At 39.0% G+C, this 16,067-nt stretch overlaps 1 protein-coding gene across 2 annotated transcripts in view; it reads left to right on the forward strand.

Annotated features, from left to right (window-relative positions):
- The window catches only part of ABCC4 (ATP binding cassette subfamily C member 4 (PEL blood group)), a 154,192-nt gene that overhangs the window by 17,628 nt on the left and 120,497 nt on the right, over window positions 1-16,067 (forward strand). For both annotated transcript variants that reach the window (XM_075711521.1, XM_075711525.1), the window contains exons 5-8: window positions 5,294-5,383; window positions 5,829-5,992; window positions 10,007-10,132; window positions 12,948-13,197. In XM_075711521.1, the coding sequence (XP_075567636.1) occupies window positions 5,294-5,383; window positions 5,829-5,992; window positions 10,007-10,132; window positions 12,948-13,197 (630 nt within the window). The remainder of the gene's footprint in view (window positions 1-5,293; window positions 5,384-5,828; window positions 5,993-10,006; window positions 10,133-12,947; window positions 13,198-16,067) is intronic.

Raw genomic sequence — 16,067 nt, forward strand, 5'->3', positions numbered from 1 at the left:
GCCTGGGAGGAGCTGCTGATTTTCACCTGCTCGTGTTGTCGGAGAGGAGCCCCCCGCATTGCTGATGGAAAGGCTGCGTGCTGGAGTGGTAGGAGGCTGTCAGCACACAGCAGGAGCGGGGCAGAGCTCCCAGGGGATGCTGGTGGTTACTCAGCCCTGCAGTCTCATCCCCGGGGAGGACGTTGTGCCTGGCTGTCACCATCTGCTTCAGCACTCTCAGTTGCCTGGGAATTGCTTCACTGTCCGATTCCCAGTGTCAGTTGTCCCCCCCCGCCCCCGGCCCAGTTGTGGTTAATGGTGGGATTTATTTATATTTTATTCCAGCGGTGCTGTAGAGCTAGTGAGTTGCCTCCTTTGCGGGTCAGAGAGGCTGCACCCCTCCCTCGGGGCATCCATTAGGTTTGTTCAGGGGAGGCAGCAGCACTGCAGTCCTGCTGCTGGCCTCTCCAGGCTCACAGGGATGCTCGGCGTCTTCACCGGCAGGTCCCTTCAGTATCCCTGCTACTTGGGGGGGAAGAAGGAGAGGAGTGGGCAGAGGAGAGATGGTTCAGAATCAAGCTGAATCCTAAAGGTAGGGTAGAGCCGGTTTTTAGTATCAATTACTGGTTTTACTGTGGGATCACTGGAGAGCTTCATTAAAGCCAACGAAGTGTGAGAAGGGATGTATGTTCAGTAAGCTGTGGTTTCTTTCCTGTCTGCATGTCCTGATCAAGAAATAGCTGTCCTCGACTACAGACGGAGCCGAGGCCACTGTCAGATGTAAAGTGGAACAAGAGAATTATGGATATTGCCTGCAGGAAGGAGTTGAGCGACATCCAGGATGAAATGCTGGCCTTGGTGTGCTCTGGGGAGAGAGCAACCCAATTGTAAATGTCTGCTTCCCTCTTCTGAAGCTGTTGGCAACACCCAAACCATTGAGCCCATTTCCACTTCCAAGCCGGAAGTCCCTGCTGGGAATCCTGGAAGGGAAAATGCCCTATATTTCTAGCTTTAGCGCTGCTAGAATAGTGACCTGCCACTTCTTAGCTCAGCAAAGAAGTTGAATTGAAGGATCAGGACTGTAACGTTTCTTTAGAATGTGAAGAAATCCATGTTATTTTAACGATTAAACATAGGTACCATCCGCTTAAGGCAAACACTTGTACTATTGGTATAGGTCATCTGAAGGTTTTGGGCAAAGTGGTACAGTGAGGAGAGTAAAAATGGCCCCATTGTGAGTGTTGATTGCTTTTCATGCATATATTTATTCTCCTCCCTCTTCTGATACCTTGGAAATTATCCTCTGGGAACTCGGCTCTAACATGGCACACTGCTTTCTTGTACATAAACATCTCTCTAAGGTATTAATTTACTAAACTGATTATCATAACACAGTTTGAAATTCATGAAATATGTATATAGTGATGCTGTTTGTTGCTGTGTTGATATTAGCTTAGAAGCTTGGGAAAGAAGTGTTCATAATGTGCACCCTTATTCCTAGAGATGTGATTAAATGGAAAATTAATCTCCCCTCATCTCATAAATGTTTACTCCTGAGGGTGACGGCTGAGGTCACAGCAGAACATTGATAAACCTTTCTAATCATTTGTCTTCATTATCTGAGGCTTATAGATAGGTCATACTTTCTCTTTATCCTCATATATGCTTTTGAAAGAATCTGGATGCTAATTTACCAGCACTTTTGCAGTGTTTGTTAATTGCTGTAGTAAATAAAAACTTGGATTTGCAAGGATGAGTGGGTTGGATGAGAGCGCATTCTTAATAGAGAACTTCAAATGCTTATAATTCTTAAGTTTTAGACCCTTTTTCATTTCCTGAAAAGTTAAAATCTCATTTGCAAAAAGCCTGCATTCAAACTCCACAATGTTTGGTGATGAGTAAGAAGTATTAGTGATGCACGCAGGAAGCTTGTACGAAAAATGAAAATGGAATCTGTTTTGGCTCACAATCTCATGTTTTAAAACCAAAGGCTACTTATGGGAGGCTGATTTCTTTTTTTTTTTTTTTAAGACTTAACTTTTAGAAGTTCTTTGAGGTTCAGAATAAACACTAAAGTAGTTCAAGCTGTGGCATAGTTGGTTGAGGCAGAAAGCAGCCCAAAAGGTGGCAGGAGTTATTTGACTGAACAGTTATATTATTCATTGCTATGGACAGTTCTCCCTTTTTAATGTGCTTTTGAATTAACTATTCGAGGCAGGGAGAGATTAAAACGCTGAGATGGGAGTACAGAATGCAAATAATGGTTAAAGAATTGAAATTGGGCCTATGCAATTGTATCGGGGGGGGGGAAGTTTAACCTAAGACATCAAGCATACAAACTGCTCCCATTAGTTCATATAATTAAAATGTATTTTCCTTCAGAAAGCGTGCTTGCTAGGAAAATACGTCTTGTATGGAAAGTTTATAGACAGAAAATCAAGCAGATCTGTGTGCTGAAAACAGACAAATAATTGGCAAATGTTAAAATAAAATGTAAATTCAAACTACAGTTGCTTTTTAAAAACGTGTGTGGCTCTAGATAATCTTTAGTATTTCTTACCTTTGAAGTGAATTTATGACTGTTACGGTCAAAGCAGTATTTAAAGCCACAGCGTACTGGCTTTGGCTGGGATAGAGTTAATTTTCTTCCTGGCAGCTTGTTTGATACTGTGTTTCCGATGTAGTAGAAAGGAAAAGTACTGAAACAGGACTTTTTGGTAGAAATCAATTATATAAGTAAAACTGCTCCTTTGTGTCCAATGTTTCCATTTTCTTCTGTATACTTTGCAGTCTAGACAGGTCCATTCAGCCAGGAAAACCTAAGGCTTATTTCACTTTTTTTTTTTTTAAAAAAAAAAAAGTAGTTTTGAAGCAGGAAGGGAAGAACAGACTAAAATTGCATTGCCACTGATGATGGGAAGGGCTGTCTCTTCCCTGAAAAGACAGATCAGTCAGACGAGGACCCTCCTTTTGGCTCAGACGCTTGCTTGCATGCTTCCTCCGGAGCCTGTCTTGGTCAAAATGAACTGGGCTAGTACATTTTGAAGCTGTTTTCCCTGCATGTGTCTGAAATAGCTAGAAAGAGGTCAGAAAGGTGGCTCAGGTGGCGGGTCTGAGGCTCCCGGGCCGTGGGCCGCTAGCGAGACACCAGTGCAGTGTTCTCCTGGGTGGCTCAGGTGGACCTCAAATAGCAGATATGTCTGCATTGTAAAGAAGCAGCGGTAGGTGCTGTAAATACTCCCTGGTGGGCAACTTCTTCAAACGCGCATCACTTGAACTCCTATTGTTATGGTCTGTGGATATCTAACAGCTTTTCTAGGGGCTTATCAACCTCGATCTGTGGTGCGGAGTAAACGTGATAGAAATGTGGGTGCGCTGCGGTTGCATTACCTGCAGGCAGCTTCGTGGGGGATTTCAGATGTGTGAGAGGCAAATGGCTTAAGACAGGGAATGAAGCAGTGATTTTCTCAAATAATTAAATCTTTTGTCTCATATACCCAGTAGCCTAGATTTATTATTGGAATATCAGGGGAGTTTCTTAGTGGAGTTTTAAATGTTTCTGCCTGCTGGCTTCAGTGAAGTTAGGGTTGGGATTCCCTCTGTGATTAATAACCTTTGTAACCCAACAATGAGGTGCAAGAAATTTGAGGCAGTTTGTTTGCTTTGAATAGTACTTTGATGTCTGATATTCTTGTACCTGATTTAAAATACTGTGTCCTGGTTTCGGCTGGGATAGAGTTAATTTTCTTCCTAGCAGCAGGCATAGTGCTGTGTTTTGGATTTAGTAGGAGAAGAATGTTGATAACACACTGATGTTTTAGTTGTTGCTGAGTACTGCTTATGCTAGTCAAGGACTTTTTCAGCTTCCCATGCTCTGCCAGGCGCACAAGAAACTGGGAGGGGGCACAGCCAGAATAGTTGACCCAAACTGCCCAAAGGGCTATTCCATACCATATGACGTCATGCTCAGTATAGAAACTGGGGGGGGGGTTGGCCAGGGAGCAGCGATCGCTGCTCGGGAACTGTCTGGGTATCGGTCGGCGGGTGGTGAGCAATTGCATTGTGCATCACTTGCTTCGTGTATCATTATTATTATTATCATTATTATACTGTTACTATTAGCATTACTGTTTTACTTTATTTCAATTATTAAACTGTTCTTATCTCAACCCAGGAGTGTTTCTCACTCTTGCTCCTCCGATTCTCTCCCCCATCCCATCGGGGTAGGGGGAGTGAGCGAGCGGCTGCGTGGTGCTGAGTTGCTGTCTGGGGCTAAACCACGACATACTGGAACAATATTTTTGAAACCATTAGTGCTTTTCAGGTTAGATTATTGACCAAAAAGGAATTCTAATAATAGCTGTTTGGAGAGGGAGAAGTAGATGCGCACCACCTGAAAATGCAAAGTGTTTTTGAGGAGTGAACTATTTCTGTTACAGGAAAATGTGTAACGTATATTTTTTTACTTGTACTGCAGAACTGTGTTTCCTTTCTAGCAGGTGTAGAAGGAAGCAGGGTCTGTTATCTGCATCTTTGAGCTATTTCAGTTTGGATCTTTGCAGTAATGTTCAGACTATGTATTTCCAGATGTGATTTTTTTGGGGGGTGTTTTATAATCACATACTATTTTCTACTGATTAACTTATTTATTAACCTATAAAAATATTTGCTGTTTACTCTTGTTGCTTTTCATAGCATGTGCTAAACTTCATTTAATATAATTCAGAAATCTTATGATTTTACAAGAGATATTAACTCTGATTTGCAAAGACAGCATAGTTTGCAGTGTTAGCAAGAATTGATAGTGTAAAATGAATGACTTGGGAAGTTTTTTTGTCTTCTGTCGGGAATCTTATTCAAAACTGAATTCTTTCAATTGGCCAAACATTGTCCTGACTTTAATTTGCTCTTCAGATGGAGTTTTCTGTTCCTGTTTTGAACAGATGCTCATAATCATGTGGGGGAGAACAATGCAAATGAAAAGTTATGGGCTCTTTTAGTTTTAATAACTGACTATGTTGGTATTTTCCCATTTTTAATCACTTCAGATGTGAAGATAGTTGTGGCACTTCTGTTCTCGCAGTCCTTCCCTTGACTTTTTTTCTACTCTCTTCTTCAGGACTTTCTTCAGAATATTTAACCTAACCCACATGTTATCTAAGGTTCTTGAGCTGTGCCCAGATATTCTCAGGCAAAAGCTGAGATGTGCCTTCAGTTTTTGCCCCAGTATTGTATTTGTGTATTGAGTCTTCTGTGTATAGGTGTACTGTGCTCTGTAAGTTGTGCCAATTTGAGACTGTTCTGACTTTTTCAGGCACTTCGTCTCAGTAACGTAGCTATGGCAAAAACTACCACTGGTCAAATAGTAAATCTTCTGTCAAATGATGTGAACAAATTTGATCAGGTAAGAAGTATTACAGATCTTTCCAAGGGGCTGAAGAAATTGTGGGGTTTGAGTTAAGAAATTTTTGTTCATAGCTGGTGATTAAGTGTTTCTTATGAACATTTCTTCTAGTTGTTTCTCGAACATCATAGGAAGAGAAATATTCTCTTAACATATGGGAAGTAAACATGCTTTTTTTTCCCCCTTAAATATCTTCCTGCTGTTTTCGTAAGCTCAGAGAAATGTTGGTGCATGAAGATAAAACAAAATCAATGTGGTAATTTGCTTACTTTCTGGAGGTTAGGCACCTCAGTGTACATTTAGGTCTCTGAATCTGCTGCAGAATTCTCACTGGATGCCTCTGTACCTGCCACTGGCAAAGATGCTTCCTCAACTTTGTGTTATTAGGGTTTAATTTTTTAGCTAAGACCAATGGCTAATTTTTGTTTTTTCACTATTTGCCTAGGTAACGATTTTCTTGCACTTCTTGTGGGCTGGACCAATTCAAGCTGTAGCAGTAACAGTACTTCTCTGGATGGAGATAGGCCCATCATGTCTTGCAGGAATGGCAGTTCTGATTATTCTTCTTCCTGTCCAGACCTGCATTGGGAGGCTTTTTTCTTCCCTAAGGTAAGGCTGCATGTGTTGGGTTGTAGGTATTTTCTGTCCTGGGTTTTAAAAATGTGCATACTGGATGGAAGGGGAGTGTTACTCTGAGATCAGCTTCTGTCTGGTGAGGTTTTTTGCATTGTCTTTTATCTTTGCCAGTGCTTTTTGCAGTTGCTAATGTGAGATTTCTGAATTCCTGTTTAGGGACTTGAAGTCATCTGTCTTCCAGACATGCTGAAAATATCAGGTGCTCATTAGCTGTCCAGTATATTAAAAGAGTTGGGCTAGGTCTGTAGCTACCTTGCTGTGGATCTTGGCATAGAATTGTGTAACTTCTTGAGCTTTGCCTTCCTGCATTGATGCTTAGGGAGTGGTTACTACAAAGGCAATACTGTCAGTCCGGCTGTAAGTTTGACTTACTGGGGTGACACGGGAGTTGCAGCAGAAAGCTCTGAAGGTTTTGTGTTCAAAGATCTTGCTCTCTCTCCTCCAAGACAAAGATGCAGAGAGGAAAAAGGGGAAGGAACTGAGAGAGAAAGGAAGAAAAAAATTATGATGGTGGTTTTGATGCCAGCTATGAGGTTTCTAACTGTAAAGTTCTAGGCTATGGAGATATAAAATGAGTTTGCAGTAGTTTTCCATTATCAGACAAATTTAATTTGTTTTTCTGTGACTTGCCTCAAGTGGGAATATTGAATTATCTTCAATGTTCTCACTTCCTAACTTCCTTTTTCTTTTGTAATTAATCATGCTCTACTTACATCATGAGTTTATAAATGGCTTTTGCATCTAAATGGGAATATTTTTGTGTTCCTTTACTGTGTACACATATGCTTAGTAGTGTTATGCATCTTTGTTGCATTTGTATTCAGGGTAAATGGGTTCCTTCTAGCTCTTTGGATAAGTAAAACTTTTTTTAGTGGGTTACTGTTGCTTTCAGGTTGTATTTTAAGACAAGTTTTCCAGAGGTATTGAGACTGGCATTGCCATTGCATGGCTAGGTATGAAGAGAGAGCTGAGAATTACAAAGTGAGAGCAACTCGTAGACTTTCTTCCATTTTTAACCACTCTGATAGTCCTCGGTTGTTATGCTCACGTGCTGTTTCTCAAATAATGAGCCAATCAGTGTTCTCTGTCAAATTCTTAGGGTTTTTTTTTTTTTATGATAAAAGCTGTTTGTAGAACACTTCCAATCAATTCTTACACAGCATTTTCACTGCATGTGTAATATGCATGCATAAGTATGAAGCCACTTCACTGTTGGGTTTTTTGAGTTTTAAGTTTTTGAGGTTTTGAGCTTTGAGTCAGTAGTTAAAATACTTAGCACTTAACTAGTGCCTTATCCATGGTAGTAAGCATTATTATCCCCATTTTACAGATGGGAAACTGAGGCACAAAGAGATTAAGGGACTTGTCCAGGGTCAGACAACAAGGTGGCAAAATCTCTTCTTGAAGGTATGTATTTTAAAAGCTGATCAGTGGCAATGTAATGTTGTTTGGGTTTTTCCCCCATTCATTAACAGCCACTTGTTTGGATGCAGTGCAAGGGAAAGAATTTGTTAACCAGAAAAAGTTTTGCTTGTCTACATGTGCACAGATCTTTGTGAATAGAAATGTATAGTGAACAGAAGGAGTTAATGGAAAAACTGAAATAGATTCCAGCTCTGTAATAATGAGTGTGTTCACATGGCAATTGCTGGGAATCTGCATGGATTTAAGGAAATCAGCCTACGAAGAAGTAATTTAAGCATTAAAGCTTTTTCTAAAATCCAGGCACGCTCAGTGTGGCAGCTAATTTGTGCTATTATTCAGCATTGTGCTTGTGACCCAGTCTTGTAAACGCATATATGCACACCAGTTTATGATGCAGGCATTGGCCTCAGTGCTGTAAGAGTTTGCAGAAACGGACTCAGTATCTTACGGGATGATATACACTGTATTATGTAGTATTGCTTTTACCTGCACAAGTACTAGAAGTTTTACAAAATGCACATGACCTAATATGTTATTTGAGAAATAGTTCAATTATTGGACTGAAGACCATTTTATATGTATTTATTCAAAAGAGCTCAATCCTTTCACTGCTTAGCCATGCAACTGTAATATTCTCATTTAAAGCCCTTTTAATTTTTTTTAAGAGGAAAACTCTGTGGAGCTGTTATGTCAGACATGATTAAAACTTGCCAAATATGCCTCGTGAAAGCAAAAAGGAATTCTGCAGCTTGCTTAATTTAGAATGGTTATTAGTATCACAGAGGGGACTTTGTGTACTTCAAACCATTATATGATATCTCTGAGACTGTGGCTTTTGGTATGTATTTGCAAAATATGCTTTTTGCAATGCGGAGGAGCATAACTTCAAAAAACCAAAGAAAAATACCCCCCCCCCCCCCAACCTCTTGAATATTTTAAAGGAATTTGAAAGAGGATGGTTACTATGATAACATTTCAACAGGAAAACTGAAAAATTGGTTTGAGAACTATAGCCTTTTTGATCCACGCAATTTAAAAAAGAAATCTCTGTTAACTTTATTATTTTGAATCATCTTCAACCTTCTGTTATCTGGAGACCAATCCTGGAAGTTAGGTCTGAAAAGTGACTGTTTCAAAAGATTGCAGGTGAGAATTGTTTGCTGCTGCAGACACATGAACAACACGTGCTAAATTTTGCCTTTTGCAGTGGTGGTGTGTATATGGGGAAGAAAGGACGAGCTCTTGCATTCTTTTAGGAATTGTTTTTCTTTTACTATTTCTTTTTGGAAAAGAAAAAGAGGACTTAGCAAAGATAATCTCGTTCCATGTCAATACGGTTGGTTTAGGCTAAGCTGTCTTCCTCAGTCTTAATAAGAAGCCTTGATTGTATTAGGGCCAATTTCCTACGGTTCTTTCATCAGTTTTCTTGTATAAATATTTCGTAATACCCTGCTTCAGCCATCCCAACATTTATGGAACGTTGGTGCTGAGAAGTTTTTTTTAAAATGATGAGCGGGTGCCTGAAATTCTTAAGTGCTTTAAACATGGGCTATTTCTTCCAGAGCATCAGAGAAATCTTGCAGGGGGCAGGTTAAACTGACAAAACCCAGCCACCCCTTCCAAAGAGCTTGCTTTTTTGCTTTTTTTTTTTTTTTTAAAATAGGATCTCTGAATCTTAACTTTCATTGGTATATACAAAAATAAGTAATTTAGCAGGAAAATGTATGCTTTATCAAAACAAGGCCTACCATAGCTCACTATGTGCGAAGTATGTTTGTCTACATGAATGAATTCAGAATGGTAATAGGCTTTATTAGCATGGTTTAGACATTCATTACATGGCTTCTAACTTTCAATGCTTTTTTTCCTAATGAATACTGTGACTTTATTATTTAATTATATATATTTTGCCATTTGTTCATTAGTGCAAACATAATGTGGGACTAAAATAGATATATTTACTTTAGTGTTAATTGTAATTAATGCTTAAATAATATTTATTTATTAAACAAAACCACATCCAGGTTAGCTGTCCTAAATTATAGCTCATGTACGAAGTAATCTTTGCTTCAACTAGAGTTAATTTTAAAAAGACACAAACGGAGGCCAGTTTCTTTAACAACATCTAAAGAGCCTTATGAAAAGGGTTGTTATTTTGGTGTTTCAAAACCATTTTAAAAAGTAATTTTCTGATTTTTGTTTAGTTCTAAATTTAATATTTGTAATTTTTTTTATTTGAGGTGGGTTTTTTGTACACAGATATGTTGTTTAAGGAATACCATGTGTTTGTGCAAGCTGACAGATAATTCTGAACATAGAATCAACTCAGTTCCCTGAGAACAGGGAATACTGTGAATACCAGGAATACAGACACACCAAGTCTGTCTGCTGTATGTCAGCTTTGAGATACTGTTTTAGAAAGACCCTTTAATGCAATTACAATTATATGAATCCTCTTTACAAGTAAAAGCAAGAACTTCATTAATATGAATATGTTATGCAATTGTAAACAGTCTCCCTTCTTTTGAGAATCTGAGAATTTTTACTTTGTGTTATTTACAGAAGCAAGACAGCTACCTTAACAGATGTCAGGATTAGGACCATGAATGAAGTCATAAGTGGTATGAAGATAATAAAGATGTATGCTTGGGAAAAATCATTTGCGGAACTTGTGAATGGTTTAAGAAGGTAATCCTGGAAAGATACAGCTTGGTATATGATCTATATCTGTTTCCATTTTTTTACATGTCAGTAAGTGCATTATTTTGTGCTTTAAAGTGCAGTTTACTTGAACTTCTCTGCCTTTTTTTTTAAACTTTCTATAGCAAGAGTGAAGGAATGAAAATACATCCTAAGGGAACAGAAAAAGAAAAAAAACTTCCGATATTTATAAATTCTGGGGTTTTTTTAATGCTTCCTTTTCTGGTTGTGTTTAAAACCAACAACCAATAAACTGTAGTAGTTGTAACTGAACAATTTAATCCTCGCAGTTCTGTAAACTAAAAGCAAGGAACCAATAAGCAGACATTTCCCTTCTGAGAAATATATGGAATCTGACTTTCTGTCCTAAATGATAGCATCCTCAGGTAGTACTCTACTTCCCTTTCTGTATTTTGAAGTATTGCTCAAGCCATCTAGGAAGGGTGGAGGGCAGAAAGACAGCAGCTCAGAAATTCCCTAATTGGTCTGCTGGCAAGGCCAGCCGAGTTTGGTATCCTAAGATGTTTCATTTCAGAGGTCCATCAGCATCTGATTAAAACTTATTCATAAACTCGATTTTCAATCAATATTTGCACTTTTACTTAACAGTATAAGAGCATTCAGTGCTAAAGGATAATTGTAGGAGTTCAGGTGCATATTTCTCATAATTTAATTTTCATGTTATGTCCCTCTCCAGCATATGAGTAGAAGGTTGGTATCCCGCTGTAGATTCTCTGATTTTTTTTTTTTTAAAGTTTTTTTTTTATTTGGAATTCGTTATTAAAGCATTTTTTTCCATTACATCCATGTGCAGGCTTGCAAACTTGCTGATGTTCCCTGAGACGTTTCTTCCCATGCACATAATCCTTTCCTCCTTTAGATTATAGGATCCTGTGCTGATTGAATGTTCTTGATTGATTGAAAGCTTTGCTCTCTTGCATGGAGCCAGAGAGAATGTTTCTTTATTGAAAGCTTCCTCAGTGGGCGTATTCACATCACTAAACTTTAGATTTCCAAGTTCAACACCTCATTAGGATTAGAGGCTTCCTTTTTAATGATGGAGTAAAATAAGCTCTTCCAAAACACATCTTGAGCCCTCTTTTTTTTTTTCTTTTAACTGTGCTGTGGAAAACTGTAGTTAAAAGTCTTAAATTCAGCCAGGTGATTCATTGCCCAGTATTTCCACAGTGGCCCTTGACAGTTGCTAAGACAGCATCTGAACTCCTCCATTGCTCTTTTTTCCTGTGGCTGTTTGTATTAGTTTCTGTGCCTTAAGACAGTGTAGTATATTATATACAGCCTGCAGGTAGGCTGTAATTTATCTGATAGTTATGGAGAGTAGCACAAAGAACTTGCTGATTATCCTCAGATAGTGAGAGGATTATTAAGGGTTATTAGAGGGTGGGAAAAGAGTTTCATCCAAGATTGTAGAAGTAATTGAATTAGACCCAATTCAGATAGTTTACGTACAAATGTTCTTTCACTGTACTCCGGAGATCAGAGATTGTGAGCCCTTAAGCTGAAAAAATCTCTTTGAAACTCTTTGAAAGTCTGTCGATTTAGCCAATTTGGCAAGTATAGTGGGAAAGTTGCTTAACTAGTTTTCCAGTAGCGCATCCTGCATCTTTTTCTCTGTTAAGTGAGGACTTAATTTACTTCAAATTGTATAATCATAACTTGAGTTTCTAATCTTAGTATATACTTCCAAGTGGAAGGTAGTCAAAATGATCAAGATTTTCCCTGAGAATTGCCAGAATATTTGGGAAGAGAAATTAGGAAAGGTTTCAGGATTTTATATTCTATATTATTTCAAGCAGATAAAATTAGGGTATATGGGGAAGGAGTAAGTTGCTACCGCTCTCTTGATAAAGAAAAACTATTATTTTAATAAGAACTTAAGCCTGATGGCATCCACATTGTAGATAGTGCAGTAACATTTTGAGGATTGGACTTGATGAGTCATTTAGAAGTGGAAACTGAAATTTAACTGAAGTGGAAATTGAAAACATACGCATCAGCAGCTTTTCAATTGCTGGAGGGAGACTTATGTGTCTGTGCAGTACTTCAATCACTATTTAGCTTGGGTAATGGCTGGCAGAACAATTGGCCTTATAGATCAGTATTTTTTGAATTATAAACCAGAATTCCTAGAGCAAAAGAAGCCAGGAGCAGGGTCCAAATGGGGAAGGATTTAGACTGAGATCAAAAGAAATACTGAAAATCCTGTGATCCAGCTTGAGGAGCAGCAGCTGAATAAAGGCAGATACTTGGGCCATGATTGAACTCTTGATCTTTTGGAAGCTCCCCTGTTTTTTCAGTTGCAGAGTATGTGTTGATCTTATCAGGAGTTTTGTGACTGAACTCTACTGGATTTTGATATTGGAAGGATAAGGAGTTTGTGGGTGCTTGGCCTTTATGTGGAGGTTTTTTCCTCTTTGCTCTTGTACACAACCCAGAAAGATTTGAAGCAGATTAGAATCTGAGTTACAATACTAGTTTGACCAAACCAGAAAATAAAGAGTATTTTGGTTTTCTGTCTCTGAAAAATAATTGTTTTCTATAGCTACTAAGATATTAAATACAATGATTTTCCCCACTCAGTTTCTAAGCCTTTTAAATTCTCTTTTGTTATTTACCATATAATGTACTTTCTTTACAGTTCTTTACATATGAGTTGGGGTGGTGCAAGGGGAGGAGAAAGGATATAAAAGTAAAATCCCCAGAGTGGGTTTCCCTCATGCTGTTGTTGAGGGCAACTGTAATGAGAGAGATTGATGGGATTCTTTATATTTTTCATTTTTAGGAAGGAGATTGCCATGGTTTTGAAAAGCTCTTACCTTCGAGGACTGAACTTAGCGTCTTTCTTTGTGGCAAGCAAAATAACAGTGTTCATGACTTTCATGGCATATGTGCTACTTGGCAATGTTATCTCTGCAAGTCGGGTGTTTGTTGCAGTGTCCCTGTATGGTGCAGTAAGACTGACAGTAACTCTGTTCTTCCCTGCGGCTGTTGAGAGAGTGTCCGAGGCAGTGGTTAGCATACGACGAATCAAGGTATGGTTATTGATTTGAAAGGTATGTCGATTTCTTCTCTTATTCTAACATTGTTTTAATGTCACTGACAAAAGCCACCTTATTTTAGTTTTGCAGTTTGGGATTTTTAATGAAATAGCCTATTTCGAAAACTGAATGTGTTGCTGTGTATGCATGTGCAAAAACATGACATACACTGTAGGCCAGGCTGAAATGTAGCAGAAAAGTGTACGTGCAAAGATGCGTTGTAGACATTTTTGAAGTAAGAGGAGCATGTGTACACATATGCAGATATGTTGGGATTGGGATTTGGAGGACAAAGCAGGCAGATGGGAGCTGTGGGATTCATATTCATATTCCATGTGCACTGGACTACCCTGTCAGCTATAGAGGACAGATGTGAGCCCTAGCTGGTGTCTTGTGGCTGCTCTTGGTACTGGAGTGAAGACTTAAATTCAGTAAGGGTGAACATCAGTAATGCTGCTGGTTTTGGCAGATGGACTTTTTGTTTGGTTTGCTGTGTTGGGTGTGTGTTGTGAATAAAATAGTCACGTTTGCTGTATGTACCAATACTTTAGCATAAACTGTAAGAGCTAAAGACTTAAATGCAAAGTGCATTTTGAATTTAAAACTTAAAAAATCCCAAATTGTCAGGTTATCCAAATACAGAATTAAAGCATGGCAGCCATTTTAGAACTGAATTTTGCAAAAAAACCCAGGTTAATCTAGTGTAGAATAGGGAAAACAAACACTTTAGATGTCATCATATAGCTTTGCATAGTGTCACTATGCCATTTGTTGATGAAAGTAGCTAAAAATTTCCTATTTTATTTTCTTCTCCATGTGCATGAATATAATAAATCTTTTTTTTTTGTTGTTGATAAATTTTCTAACTGTACTAAGCCTGTACAAAACCCTGTGTGTTAAACAGGTAACTTGTACACTTCAAAGAAGCATTTTGTAAAAGTTGATGGAGATGGAGTTAGAAAAGGTTAATGTGTGAAAATCATGACCACAGCAATATTGTAGGCATTAACATTTATTATTACTGCTTAAACTAAACTGTGGGAGGGGAGAGAAGTGCTTGGGATACTGGATGTTGCATATTGTCTTTTCTGTACCCTGTGTCCAGCTGCAGGGCAGTGCTCTTTCGAGGGATCTTTCAAGCTGTGCAGGTTGAGAGACATGGATGGCTGAAAAAGATGTCTTAGGAACAGGAGAATGGCACTTGAGCAGAGGCAGTGATGATCTCTTCCTTTTTTTTTTTTTCTTGTTTCTGTTTCCAGCGTATCCTAGTGGTCACATGATTTTGCTTCTGATAGCTGGCTCCCTTGCACTTATTATTCCTTAAGGATGGTTTTTGGAAACCAGCTCCAGAATTGAGATTCATTGGGCAAAGGATTGTCCTAATCAATCTGTAGCAACCTTGATGCTGTCACCAACTTCTTAGCTTCCGTTTCCCAAACTGTTTCAGGGTTGGACATCTTGCTACTGAATGACAAGACGCTGCCTGACCAAAGATGTGTTATTGAAATGTAAATAAGTGGAGAGGAATTAGAAGAGAGTAGAAAATACAGAAAAAAATATTAAGACAATGGCTAGGTATATTTGGACAAAACTGAAAATGTGGGGTTTTTTTAAGAAGGTGCTTTCCCTTAGGTTTTGTAGAACAAGTGAGGTTTCTGCACTGATCTTAAAGTACGCTCAGATGGGAGAAGGAAGCAGGAGGTTCTATGCTTCAGGTGACAATAAAGAACGATAGTCAGATGGGAAGTAGTAGCCTTTCCTCCATATTCATTTATACATACATAAGAACTGGGTGGCAAAAAGAATAGTGGTCTCGTGTTTTTCACCTAAACTCTCTTTTCCCCTTACCCTAGCTACACATCTGAGAGCTGATCTGCATCTCTTGAAGCTCATTCACTCTTTCGTGATGGAGCAATAGGCTCAAGGTCCCCTTGTGAAACAAAGTGAGAGCAGTTGTTTTTCAGAGGGCTATTTTGGCAGACATGCAGAAGAGAGGATAAGTTTCAGCTAGGTATGAAAGACAGAGGTTTCTGTTTCAAGGACACAGTTTACTTCTCAGCATCCTGTGGATGGTAGCAACTTTTATTTTTCTCTGCATGGAAGATTATTAAGTACAGAAAGAATGGAAGAACGTTTTAAGATAACTTAACGAGTCTCTAAGGCTTAAGTTATTTATTACATTTGAAAGCTTTATTTCTAGTAATTTTATTGATCCCACCCCCCACCCCCACCCCCGTTTAAAATTCATGGAGTTAACCATATAACTCTTTTCCTCGTTTGTACTAGTTTTATTTGAAATCTTCCGTATGTGATAGTGTAACATTTGAGAGTTAAATGGCTAGGTAGGATTTATACCTGGGATGAATGCTACTGCTAGAAGAGAAATTCCTGGTAAACGCAGAAACAAGAGACCGATTCCTTGCTTGTAACTGCCATGGTATTTCAGCCTTCATCTAAATCTGAATCACACTTCTGATGTCTTTTCTCAAGCCACGCCCCCCAGTACTGATTGAGGCTGTGCGTGGAGTTTCTTTCCCTGCCTACCACTCGGTTATCCCCAGTTCTCTTTTACACACGTACCCGTTTGGGCCTGCCTATCTGGAACAGCGCTCAGCAACACTCAACCTGGCTGGAGAGCTCAGGCATGTGTGGCTCTGCACTTTTGCCTTTTGCTGGAGATACATGTATATGTGCGTTGAGTTTGCAGACTGCTGCATTAAAATGCTTGACTTCTCACCGCTCTCTGAAACGATACCCGCCAGCTGGAGTTTGAGCAGAACCTCTGGGGCTGTTAACACCTAGCAGTACTCTTCCTGCCCTTCCATGGCTCCTGGCATCGTCCTTCTGCTTCCTCTTAGTTACTG

The sequence above is a fragment of the Pelecanus crispus genome, chromosome 1 (assembly GCF_030463565.1).
Source record: "Pelecanus crispus isolate bPelCri1 chromosome 1, bPelCri1.pri, whole genome shotgun sequence".
Lineage (NCBI taxonomy): Eukaryota > Metazoa > Chordata > Aves > Pelecaniformes > Pelecanidae > Pelecanus > Pelecanus crispus.